At 38.7% G+C, this 13,125-nt stretch overlaps 1 protein-coding gene across 1 annotated transcript; it reads right to left on the bottom strand.

The window, feature by feature from the left end:
* Positions 1–1,668: 1,668 nt before the first annotated feature.
* LOC134805751 (uncharacterized) lies at positions 1,669–5,806 on the bottom strand. The gene is made up of 5 exons (XM_063778986.1): positions 4,010–5,806; positions 3,629–3,808; positions 3,275–3,454; positions 2,924–3,100; positions 1,669–2,851 (listed from the first exon to the last, which is right to left on the bottom strand). Exons 1-5 carry the CDS (start codon positions 5,804–5,806, stop codon positions 2,540–2,542), a joined length of 2,646 nt encoding a protein of 881 aa, XP_063635056.1. The 3' UTR covers positions 1,669–2,539.
* Positions 5,807–13,125: the final 7,319 nt, after the last annotated feature.

Below are 13,125 nucleotides of genomic sequence, written 5' to 3'. Positions count from 1 at the left end.
CTCTAGTTCGTCTTTATGCAATAAATTAAAGTTAATGGGGCGGTCCTCCATTTTAAAAAAAAATTTAAACTTATTGTACAATTACAATCAATTTAACAGAATAGATTTTTTTTTATGTTAACGCTAGTAACCATATGACAATACCCCTGTTCGGGACACAGTCGTTCATGCAAAACAATGTAAATAAAGATTTGAAACAACAAAATTGACCTTGTGTGCTCGGCCCAATACACAATACACTTCTACGAAATAAAATTATTAACCTTACTATTGTTCACAATAGTACCAAAAAATTAACCTTAAGAGGTAAGTTATTTATTTTTAAACTATCTGGGATTTAAATACCAGCAAGAATGTATATTTAAAGTTTAGACTATTAATAGTAACTCTTATCACTAACACTATTCAATTTGTATAATAAATATTCAATTTACACATGTGCTTTTATCACTAAAGGTTATGACAGTAAGTAGAATTAATGCTACAACAAGTAGGTACACTAAGAAAAAAAAATGTTCAACCATAAGTTCCTTTAGCTAACTTTTATGTGACTAAAGGTTGCTCGCTAGGAAGGCCCCGCGATGGGTGACACTGTTACCAAAATTTATTTTAGGGTGGCTATTCTAAGGATTTTAAGGAGAGAAAAGAAAATACAACCACTGTAATTACAACGTTTATTCTATTATAGAAAACAAAGACAAAGGAAAGTTATTACCCGGGCCTTAAGGGCCTTGCGTACACTACAGTTATCTTACTCTAGCTCTTAATTTTATTTAACTTGAGACTCCAATAGGGACGAGAAAGCGAATGTGGGTTTAGCGGCTAAAATCTTATGGTTGAACACTTTTACTCCAATATTTCCAATTAAACTAGAATAATGTTGGGCGCCGTAGAAGTAATTAAATGTTGGAAGGAGCTGACCTGGTCCGCAGAGTTAGGGTACCAACACCACCGCCACGTTGTCAACCCCTCAGGTACAGGCCAAGGCAGCACCCGCCGATCACCAGTCAACGCGGTCAACCGGGCACACAAGGAGGTAGAAACCCGCGCCAGGCGGATTTACAGGTAAAATGTAGACCCTGGAAAAGTTTTCAAATAGTAAGACAAGAGTACACAACGCTTTAGCAACGCTGGAACCTAAATAACTTTGCAACAAAATGGAGTCCAGACATACATAATTTCGAATTTGGAACGGCACGCGTCAGGTCAAGGTTAACATTTGACCAGCGCGGCGGAAGGTTAACTCGTAAAAAAAAACAAATAAAAACTTACTCGCTGTGGAAAAATGGCCCGCAAAAGGTGCTAAGGTGGGGTCTTGTAATTGCAACTAAAAATATTGAAGTCATAACTTCATCATCTGATAATTCTATATATATATAGGGAAATATGTTTTTCTGTAAAATTATGCATAAGTCAAATTTTATGTAGATTTTATTCTACTGTCATAACAAAGAAAAACTCTGAAGAATAAAGAGCTATTGCCAATAGTTCTGACAAAGGCAGCAATAGTTGCAATTACCCCTCCTGACCAGTAATTGCAACTAATCGTTTTATCTCCACATTTTTCTATGTGTATTGTCTATGTGTGTATTTTAAACACAAAGACTAAGAGAATCTTCATAGGATTGTGACACATATCTCCTTGTAACTACGACCAATTTCGCATAAACATACTTTTTTGCCGTGGGTCTGGTAATTGCAACTAATTTCTCAAAAATAGTGATGGGAACCTTACCGCAATTTTATCGACAGTCATGTAGTGTCTGCCATCGACACGCCAAGAAGACCATGGTAGCAGAAATAAAACTCAGGGATAAACTGTTATTTTTAAAATCATATATTTTTTATGCAATGTTTTTTAGTTGTTAAACAGACTAAAAAATAATAGCTATATTTTTATTAATCATCATAAAATAGTTCACTTATGCTTAATCAAACAGCCTTTTTACTTTTATCAGACTACTAAATAATTAGTAATGTTACGTAGTTACGTTTCCTAGCTTCAACTAATGACAAGAAATAAGTATTTTATGCATACTTAAACTATTTTATCTAGCTTTATCTTTATTAATCTAAATAAGTAACTTAATCAAACAGCCTTTTTTAACTTTTATCAAACTATTTACTAATTAGTAAGGTTGCAAAGTTACGTTTCCTAGCTTTAATTAATGCCAAGAAAAAAGTTTTTTATGCATACTTAAACTATTTTGTCTAGCTTATTTTTATTAATCATAATAATAAAATATTTTATGTTTATTTATACAGTCTTTTTTAGTTATATTTTGAAACTATTTACTAGTAACTAACAAGAAATAAGTCTTTTGGTATATACTTAAATTAAATAAAGTTTTTGTACTGAATACCATACTAATTAATATGAAAAATCGTAACGTAACGTAATTTATTACGTTTATAAGCTTCTATTAGTAACATGAAATTAGTTTTAACACTTAAATTAAATAACGTTTTTGTACTTAATACTATATGAATAATTGTTTACATTTCCCAAATGTCCATTCTCTCAGAAAGGGTAACTTGTTTACTTACATTCAAATATCTCTACCTTATAAGGAAATATCACAGTGTCTCTTTGTTCATTTAACACAGGTTTTGGTAAACGTGAGATCACATCTTTTTTTTCTATAATTGAAATATCATCTTCAACTAACCTAAATTCTCTGTTATTTTTATAAGATTTGAGTCCTTTTACTAAAATTTTTTCTTGGTTGATTTGATCAATAAGGCAAACGTATTTGTAGGTTCTTTTGCCTTTGATCGACTGAAATGCAGCAAGAATAAAGTCTCCCTCGTTGAGATCGTTATTTACTTCGGAGGAATTCGGCATATCGTTCTGAAAAAAAAAAACTTGCTAACCGATCTTATATAAGTATGCATTTTTTGTATATATAACTTATATACTTACTTCCTTCCCTCTTAGTGATTCCACCATCCTGTTGTTAATAGATCTTTTCGTTACTCTTTCTTCTTTCATTTTAAGCATATCTTTTTCTTCTTTCGATGTAGATTGTAGCGGTTCTTGCAACTCTACTTCACAAGCGTCGTTCAAAGTAGATCGTTTTTTGGTAAAATTCACTTCTTTCTGAAAATTTAGTTTAATATTTAAACAACCCTATAAGTTATATAATGAATAAGTAATATAAAATAAATATATAAATTACATTTATATCATCACATATTTATAATAATATATATTTAACGTTATACAGTAAGTACTTATCCTATTTTATTGTGTATATAACTTAAATATACTTACTTCCTTCCCTCTTAATGATTCCACCATCCTATTGTTATTAGTTCTTTTGTTCACTCTTTCTTTTTTCATTTTACGTGTATCTTTCTCTTCTTCTTTCGATGTAGATTGTAGCGGTTCTTGCAACTCTACTTCACAAGCGTCGTTCAAAGTAGATCGTTTTTTGGTAAAATTCACTTCCTTCTGAAAATTTAGTTTAATATTTAAACAACCCTATAAGTTATATAATGAATAAGTAATATAAAATAAATATATAAATTACATTTATATCATCACATATTTATAATAATATATATTTAACGTTATACAGTAAGTACTTATCCTATTTTATTGTGTATATAACTTAAATATACTTACTTCCTTCCCTCTTAATGATTCCACCATCCTATTGTTATTAGTTCTTTTGTTCACTCTTTCTTTTTTCATTTTACGTGTATCTTTCTCTTCTTCTTTCGATGTAGATTGTAGCGGTTCTTGCAATTCTTCTTCACAAGCATCTTCCAAAGTAGATAGTTTTTTGGTAAAATTCACTTCCTTCTGAAAATTTTTAAACAACCATGTAAGTTGTATATCAAATAACTAAAATAAATTAAATACATAAATTACTTTTTTTACTACATATTTATAATTATTATATATTTAAGGTTATAAAGTACTTATCCTATTTTATTTTACTAACATTTATGAAATATGAAGAGAAGTAGGTAATTATTTTTTTTTACCTAAAATACGACTTACGTTTATATTGACATCCTTTTCTCCGGATATTTGTTTTCGTCTTTTATTTACTCTTTCGCTTTTTAGTTTAGGTTTCTTCTCTAAATTTTCGTTAGTAGTTGATAGTAATGGCTCTTGCAAATCTTCGTCAAAGCTCTCATCACACAACAATCTTTGAGCAAAGGCAGCTAAATCTTCATCATCAGAATCATCCATCGGTGTGTATGAACAATCGCTTTCACTGTCCGATTCCAAATTCTTTCTTTTTTTAGATTTGCTTTTTTTGTCAATCAACTTTTTCTGTTTCTTTTTCTCGTTTTTCTTTTTGTTGTTTACTCTTTTAAGTTTATTGAGTCTTTTAATTTCTTCCGCCTTTTCTTTTTCATCTTTCTTTTTTTTCATACGATCAATAGCTTCTTTGTAAGTTAATATCTCTGCTTCTTGACTAACGCGTTTTCTTGAAGTTTTAGGTATGTCACTACGTGAAATGGTCTCCAAAAGAAGTTCTTCAAATGAAACATGTTCATCTTTCTGTTTTTGATAGCTAGTTGAAGTGAGTTCGATATTGCTCAATATTTTGACGTTACCAGAGCCACTGTTGGTAATATTGGAATTGGTATTTTTAGAAAGTGAAATTAAAAACGTTTTAGGGTCTTTCACGCGTTTGGGTAGATCTATTTCTTTCTTCCCACGATTAAGGATCTCAAGCCACATGCTCGTGCACATACTCGTGAGTGTTGGAACTTCATTTCTGTCCTGACTTTTATCTTCCTGAGTGCCATTTTCTACCTTCCTTCCTTCTTCAGCATTATTATTGGCAACGCTATGAGACTGTTCATTTTGTTGGCGAATATGTTCTTCCCATTTTGACCATGAAAGCTTGTCAAACTTTTCTTTTGGAATTGTATCACGATTCAACGGATATATACCAGATTTTCTAAAGCCATTTTGAATGATAACTGGGTTCAAATCATTCCATATCTTAGTTATGATCCTGGCAAATTCTGGTTTTGGAAGCTTTGCACCCACATGGAGTCTTTGCCATTTTACCAATTCACTGTCCCAGTTGTCTTTCATAGGTTTCATTGTGCTGCAGTCTAATGGTTGCAGAATATGGGATGAGTGAGCCGGCAGTTTAAGAACTGTTATCTGGTTGGCCATTAGAAGTTCTATAACACTCAAGTCTACATGTGTTGAATGGCCATCAAATATTAATAAGACTGGCCTTTCCGGTCCAATTGCTGGTATGAAAACCTTTGCGATATAATTTTCGAATATTTTGGTTTCCATCCACCCCTTACGGCTTCCAACATACGCTGTATTAACATTTTCGTTTTCGAAAAAGCAATTCGACCCTAGTTGTTTCCCCTGAAATACTATCAAGGGAGGGATCTTTTTACCGAGCGCATTTGAAGCTAACAGTACAGTGGTGTTATTCCTTCCAGGGGACGCAGTTGTTCTAGTAGAAGGGTACCCCTTCAGGCCAACAACTTTAGTCTTGGTGGGGTCGTTGCAGAAGCTGGTCTCATCTAAGTTATATATATGTTGGGGTTTGTCTTCTAGTTCCAGTTCCTTCGTTATGCGCTCCAACAAATCAAAATAATTGTTAACAGTGAAAGGATTGCAGGCTTTTTTCCTGGCAACCTCTACGGACTGTGGTTTTTTGACACTTAATCTGTGTCGCCTTTTAAAACCCCGAAACCATTCTTTGCCAGGGTAATCATCTTTGAAACGAGTTATGAGTCCGTTCCTTTGTATATAAGCACATATAAATTGTTTAATCTCCTTTGATGTAAGCGGAAACTCACACTTTTCCATTTTGTGAATAAGAGCAGCCACTCTGCTTTCCCAAGCTGTAGATAATTCAGTAGGCCTGCCAGGCGTCGTTTTTTTGGCACCACGCGTTCCGTATACACGGTGAATTATAGTTGATCTTGGTATATTATATCTTTCTGAAGCTTGATAGCTGTTCATTTTTTTGTTTTGTACATTTTCGATTGCTTCCATTAAGTCATTAAGAGAATATTTTGCTTTTTTTTTACGTGTTGACATCTAAAAAAATATTTTTTATAATATATTAAAAACCAGTTGTATGAATCAAGTAAGTATAGTGCCTAGTTTCATCAAATTCCATTCGATCATTAAGCGGTAGAAACATAGAAAATAGCAAACAGGCGATACTTATTTATTTATTTAACCATTCGTTGTACACAATAAACTTATGAACAAAAACTACATGTAGAAAAACGACACAGCAGGCCCTGCTTATTTCTACAAAAAAACCTGTTACAGCAGAACTAAGTAAGTGAAAAGGCAATAAAAGATACGCGGATACAAATAAAAAGGCGGATAAATATGTATACATACCGGCACAATTAGCGGAATCTTTGTACCCCAAAATAATGTACACCCGGTCCGTCGTGGGTAAGAAGAACAAAATTTAACAATATTACCAATTTTGGATCTTTTTTTTGTGAAACTGTTCATATCAGCTAATTGCATATTTTTAAATTTCCATGCTTTTAATAAAAATAAGCAAAATCATACAACAAATTTAATATTAAACCATGGACATATTAATTTGGTACGTTGTATCTGATAACATTTTCATGAAAAATAAACGTAATTATCTTGTAACCACCCTTTTCTTAAGTTACGCTAAATGTGCCGGTGTGTTATGTTATTAGTGATTGTACCGATATATTCGTGTTCACTGCCACATCACTAGCTTTTTCAAATTTCATACAAAAATTGGCAGCTAATTGTAACTAACCTAAAAATTGCAAAATAGTTGCATTTACCAGACTTTGCATTTTTTGTCTGGTAAATGTAACTACAGAGAAAACTCGGAAAATATTCATCGTAGAATAAAACAAATACAAACAAAATGACTTACCGTGATTAGTTACAACTTTTCTTGTGAAAAAACTTGCGAGGAACCACTAAAAACTATTTTTTAGAATAAAAATGCGCACCGTGTCCATCCGACGCCAGCAGACTCAAAATGGCGGATGACAAAAAGCTTTATAACTCCCACAATTCTTGAGCTTGCAGCGCCATCTACATTTTTGAGGTAGAACTTTTAGTATTAAATTGAACGAGTCTGTCGTTTTACAATAAAGTAACCCTAGAGGGAGTTATTGAAGTTAGTTGCATTTACCGAATAGTTGCAATTACAAGACCCCACCTTATGCAACATATGTCGACACAAGCGAGGTCTATAAAACACGGCCTCAAAGGCCACTAAATTTGGAGCGGCATGTGCTCCAGTATTTCGCCGGGGCTGAAAATAAAAATCACCACACTGTTAAACTGAATCTTACACACAAAACTCGTCGCAAAAATCACTAAAATACTCACTCAAAAGGGAGATGTCTCCCGGTTGGGTTAGAAGTCGCCTGAAAAGGCTTTTTGTTTGCGGAGCAACACCAACGAAAATGCTCGTCTCTCATTTTGGCAGGAATAATGACAGACCGAATGGCAGAGTTGCCACAGCTCGAACTGGAGTCGTGCGATCCTAGGTGATTTTGAAAAGGAAACATTACCTTTCTTTTTTTAATTTACTTGGACTAATATTAGATAGAAAGCAAAAAACAATATTTGAAGACAATTTTAATTTACGAACCCCTTTCGAATAAAAAAAAAAAACCAAAAATGTAGGAAGAAACCGAAATTATTTTTAATATAGCAACACGGACCAAGCTTAGTTCGATATGGCGCTGCGTGAAAACGCCTGCGCTCACTAGATGGCGATAAGGGTATCAAACGAAGATGGGTCCCATACTAAACAGAATTGAAAAATGAAGAATTAAAATTTTGTTGTTACAAGGTACATGAATGTAACAAGCCAAAACTTAATTATACGCATTTACATAGTTATACATAGGTATCATGGTATTTAAACATTTAAAAGAAATAAACAATGAGGTAGACATGCCATATGAAAGGCTAGGTATAACTAAATAGATTAAGACATGTAGTCAATTTCAAATCCGTAGCGTTTTACTTCTTTAGGTACTCTTTTTTCTAAGGCCGGTAACGGTGGATCGACACGCTTCGCTCGTTTAGAGTTCCCCCCCTCGACTACTTTCGGCTCTCCGTCATCCGCGCTAGGCGGGACCTCCGCGGGCACCGCTGGCACCTGCGAGGACGCTGGCTGTTCCATGGCGGACCTCACGTCACCGCCGGGGCTGTTCGCCATAACCTCGACGCTGGGCACGGCGCCATCGATACCAGTTGGTCGGCCGCTCTGCACGACACACCCTGGCTCGGTTTCAGTATTGGATGGAGGACAAACGTTTGAGTTTCTTAAGTGTCGGCGTTTCATTTGATCGATATGTCGATGGTGTGTAGATCCGTCACCTGTCACAATTGTATAATCAGATTTCCCAAACCTATTGGCTACGTAACCTTCCGCCCATTTTGCACCTGTTCCGAACGTTCGGTATTGCACGGGGTCACCTATTTCTAAATGTCTAGATGGCCTATGTGACCGTTCTACCATTTTAGATTGTTCGTTGATGACTTTAGCGCATCTATCCGGTTTAACTGCATCTAATCGAATACGTAAATCGCGGCCCTGCAACAGCCGAGCGGGCGTCTCACCGGTGGTACAATGAGGTGTATTATGATAGTGCAATAAAAACTTGAGTATGGCTTTGTCAATGTTGACCCCTTCGTGTTTGGCTTTTTTAATTACATTTTTGATTAATTTTACAGCTCCCTCTACCGCTCCATTAGACGCCGGGTGGTAAGGAGCCGAATAAATATGACGCACACAATTCTTTTCTAAAAAGTCGTTAAATTGCTTACTAGAAAACGGCGGGCCATTATCGGATACTATTTGTTTTGGAATTCCCCACCTTGACCAAGATTCTAATAATTTACTTATGACACTGTCAGCGGTTGTCCGTGTCATGCACGACACTTCTATCCATTTTGATCGCGCGTCAATCAAGACCATATAAGTACGACCATCTAATGGACCTAGAAAGTCGATATGGACCCTTTCATAAGCTCGCGACGGCCAATGCCATGGCACCGGTGCGCTCGCCGGCGGCGCTGGAGCCACCGCCGCGCACGCGTCGCACGCGCGACACCGCGCTTCTATAGCCTCGTCCATTCCGGGCCACCACACGTAACTCCTGGCCATGGCTTTGGTCTTCACGACGCCCATGTGAGGCTCGTGCAGTTCTCGCAGCACTATCTCGCGGCACGCTTCCGGAATTACTACACGATGCCCCCACATGACACAGTCAAGTTCTAAATACAACTCTTTTTGCCTATTTAAATATGGTTGCATTTCCCTAATTTCCGCACTATCCGGCCAACCATTTTTTATATAATTGACCACTCGACCTAGCAATGGATCCTTTGCCGTCTTTAAACGTATTTCATTGCAGTCTAGAAAAAGCGCGTCAGATGCAAAATGCAAGTAAGATTGCTCCGGAGGGTCAACTTCCCTACTCTGTCCTATTGGTAACCGCGACAGCGCGTCGGCGCAATTTCCCGTTGAGTTTACATACTGGATGTCAAAATCATAAGCCATTAATAGCAATGCCCATCGCTGCATTCGACTCGAAGTCATGCTTGGCACACCAGTTTGGGGACCGAAAATACTTATTAAGGGTTTATGATCAGTTACTAAAGTGAACCGCTTGCCATATAAATATTGATGAAATTTTTGAGTAGAAAAAACAATCGCGAGTGCTTCTCGATGTATCTGCGAATAATTTTGTTCAGCTGTATTGAGTTTCCTTGATACATACGCCACAGGGCGCTCCCGCCCCTGCCCGTCTGGCTGGCTGAGCACGCCGGCGACCCCGCGCGGGCTAGCGTCACACGTTAGCGTCACGTGGTTGTTAGGGTCATAATGCGCTAGTATCCGCTTCCCTATCAACAAAGATTTGATTTTATTAAAGGCCTCATCGCAATTTGTGGACCAATTCCACCGCGCACCTTTCCTTAGCAAGCTATGTATGGGGTCCAAAATATCGCTCGCGTTAGGAATGAACTTAGAATAGAAATTAACCATACCTAAGAACGATCGCACCTCGGTTACGCACGATGGTGGTGGCATTTTTGCTACAGCCGCGACCTTGTTAGGGTCTGGTTTTATCCCGTCTTTGCTAACCACAAACCCTAAATAACAGACCTCATCGGCAAGAAATGTGCACTTGCTTTTCTTTAACTTTAAACCTAAGTCCTTTAATTTCTTCAATACAGCTTCTAACGTAGATAAGTGATCCTCCCGAGTTTTTCCAAATATCAATATATCGTCACAAAAACTCTGAGCATTAGGAATATCCCTCACTATTGACTCACTTATCCTACAAAATAGACCCGAACTTGATGACAAGCCATACGGAAGCCTATTGTACTTAAAAAGCCCCCGGTGAGTATTAATAACTGTTAACATTTTTGAATCCTCCGACAAACAAATCTGATTATACGCCTGTGACAAGTCTATTTTTGTAAATAATTCTCCCCCCGATAAGTTCGCAAATAATTCCTCAACTTTCGGCAACGGATACCTATCTACCTTAAGAACCGGATTAAGCGTCACCTTAAAGTCGGCGCACACTCTCAAACCTCCATCCTTCTTAGTTACCGGAACCAGGGGAGTCGCCCAGTCGGCGCAGTCAACGGGCTCGATGACGCCGCTCCGCAGCATGGCGTCCAGCTCGGCGTCGACGCGGCCCCGCAGCGCGAACGGCAGCGGTCGCGCGCGCCGGTACACCGGCGCTGCACCCTCGCGCACGCGCAGCGTGGCCGTCCCACCGTTGTAGCACCCGAGTCCCCCATCGAAAACTTCCTTATATCTGTCGAGAATTACATTTAAATCGCTATTAACACTGCTAACGGAATTGACATTGCTAACCGGGCTACGCTCCATTATCGGTATTTTTACCCGTAATTCGGCCAGCGACTCTCTGCCTAACAAACTGGTTTCACCCTGTTCTACAACATATAAGTCCAAATTCTTTGTAATTGAACCATAAGTTACTGGCACTGTAATTACACCATATGTTTTCATTTTAGTGCGGTCGTAAAATCTGAATACACTACTTGGTTTTTTTAGAGTCTCATTCCTAAAACATAGTTCGTAAGTTTCTTTGCTAATAAACGAGCCAGCCGCCCCGGTATCAATCTCCATTATTAATTGTTTTCCATTTACACACATAGTTAAACTCACCGGCTTGTATTGGCTTAACGAAACTCTGTATAATGCTTCCTCCTCCTCTTCCGATTCATTCGATTCGCTATCCTCTCCGGTAACAAAATAGGTCCGTGACCGGCCGCTGTTGCGCCCTCGAGCCGCCCTTTCATTGCCAGACGACCTTTTGGGACACATTCGACGTAAATGCCCCGTCTTGCGACACATACTACATATATATTCTTTGAACTTGCACGTCGAAAAACAATGGTTAGTGGCGCCGCAAGCAGTACAAGATGTTGCACCGCCTGCGCTTCCAGCTGTTTCCCGCGCACTAAAACCTGTTTCCCGCTGCTGGCGCTGCGCCGGCGGCCGCCGCCCGGCCCCGCGCCCCGTGCCGTCCCCGCTAGCCACGCGATGCACCGCTCCCGCGGGCTCTCCGGAGGCTCGACCGCCGCCGCCCGTCATAATTGCTGCATCACGCTCCGCCGCCTCCAATGAACATGCCAAGGTCACCGCCTTAGCATACGTCAAATCCTCCTCCGCAAACAGCCGTTGCCGTATAACGTCCCCACTCACGCCGCATACCAACTGGTCTCGAAGGTTGTCCGCTAAGGTCTCTTTAAAATCGCAAGTTCGCGCCAACTTCTTTAGCTCCGCTATGTACTGCGATATGGACTCGCCCGCCGCTTGCCTTCTAAGCCGGAAACGGTACCGTTCGGCCATTATGGATGGCTTCGGCTTTAAATGTTTTTGCACCAACGCTACCAACTCCGTGAAAGATAACTCCGATGGCTTTTTCGGACTCGCCAAATTTGTCATTAACTCATAACACCGATCACCAACCACCGCAATTAACGTTGATAACTGCTTATCGTTCGTCACGGAATTAGCTTTAAAATACATTTCAAGTAGTGTCCGACCGAAGGTTCGGTTTCGGTTTCGGTTTCGGCCAGTTTCGGCCAAAAAATCATGTTTCGGCTGTAGTTTCGGTTTCGGCCAAAAAACGGCCGAACCTTTCGGCCGGGCCGAAACTAACGAAATGGTTCTTCGTACTATGAAACTAAACTATGTGACAAAGACCAAAAGTTGGGGAAAAAGTAGGACAATATTTTTTAATATGTACCTACATATACTGATTCATGTATAGGTACAGAAATTAATAGGTTTATTATAAAACACAATTCCACTAATGAGGGCGCCACTAGACGGTTGACGCAGTCTTAAGAGGCTGTAACGCGCACACTATCTAATTGTAACTATCGGAGTAAATGAGATTAGGACTGTCGCATGTTACTGGGCCTGGGCAAAGGAATAATAAGAAAACTCATCATCTTCCTCGCGTAATCCCGGAATCCACGACTCATGGGAGCCTGGGGTCCAATTGACAACTAATCCCAAGAATTGTCGTAGGCACTAGTTTTTACGAAAGCGACCGCCATCAGACTGATCTTCGAACCCAGAGAATAAACTAGGCCTTATCGGAACTAGTCCGGCTTCCTCACGATGTTTTTCCTTCACCGAAATGCAAATAGTAGGTAAATATCAAAAATATATTTAGTATAAAAGTTCCGAAAAATTCATTGGTACGAGTACGTCAAGAGTACGTGGCCGGGGTTTGTACCTTGCGACCTTCGGATTGAAAGTCGCACCAGCGCTCAAGGAAATATCTCGCTTTTTAATACAATGTACATTGCATGGAGTCTGTGCTCAACTACTTATCCTGAAGCCTGAAGCACGGCTTTGACTTCGCATGAAAGTTCGCCTCACTGGGGCACTTCGGACGTTTAGGCCCAGGTGAAGATCGGTACCCGGCCTTGCGATATTGTCAACGAAAAATTCGCGCTCGCTGCGCTCGCGTTTTTGTTTCACCCTGTATCTACAATCATGTTGGCTTGACTGGTGAACGAATAGAGTTAAACTAAGAAAATTCTGCAATTATTTTGATAGCATACGCAGTGCAACTAGTGCAAATGTTATT

This window comes from Cydia splendana, unplaced genomic scaffold (assembly GCF_910591565.1).
Source record: "Cydia splendana unplaced genomic scaffold, ilCydSple1.2 scaffold_57_ctg1, whole genome shotgun sequence".
NCBI classification, from domain to species: Eukaryota; Metazoa; Arthropoda; class Insecta; order Lepidoptera; family Tortricidae; genus Cydia; species Cydia splendana.
The sequence above is the reverse complement of the archived record's forward strand: the minus strand, read 5'-3'. Positions and strand labels throughout refer to the sequence as shown.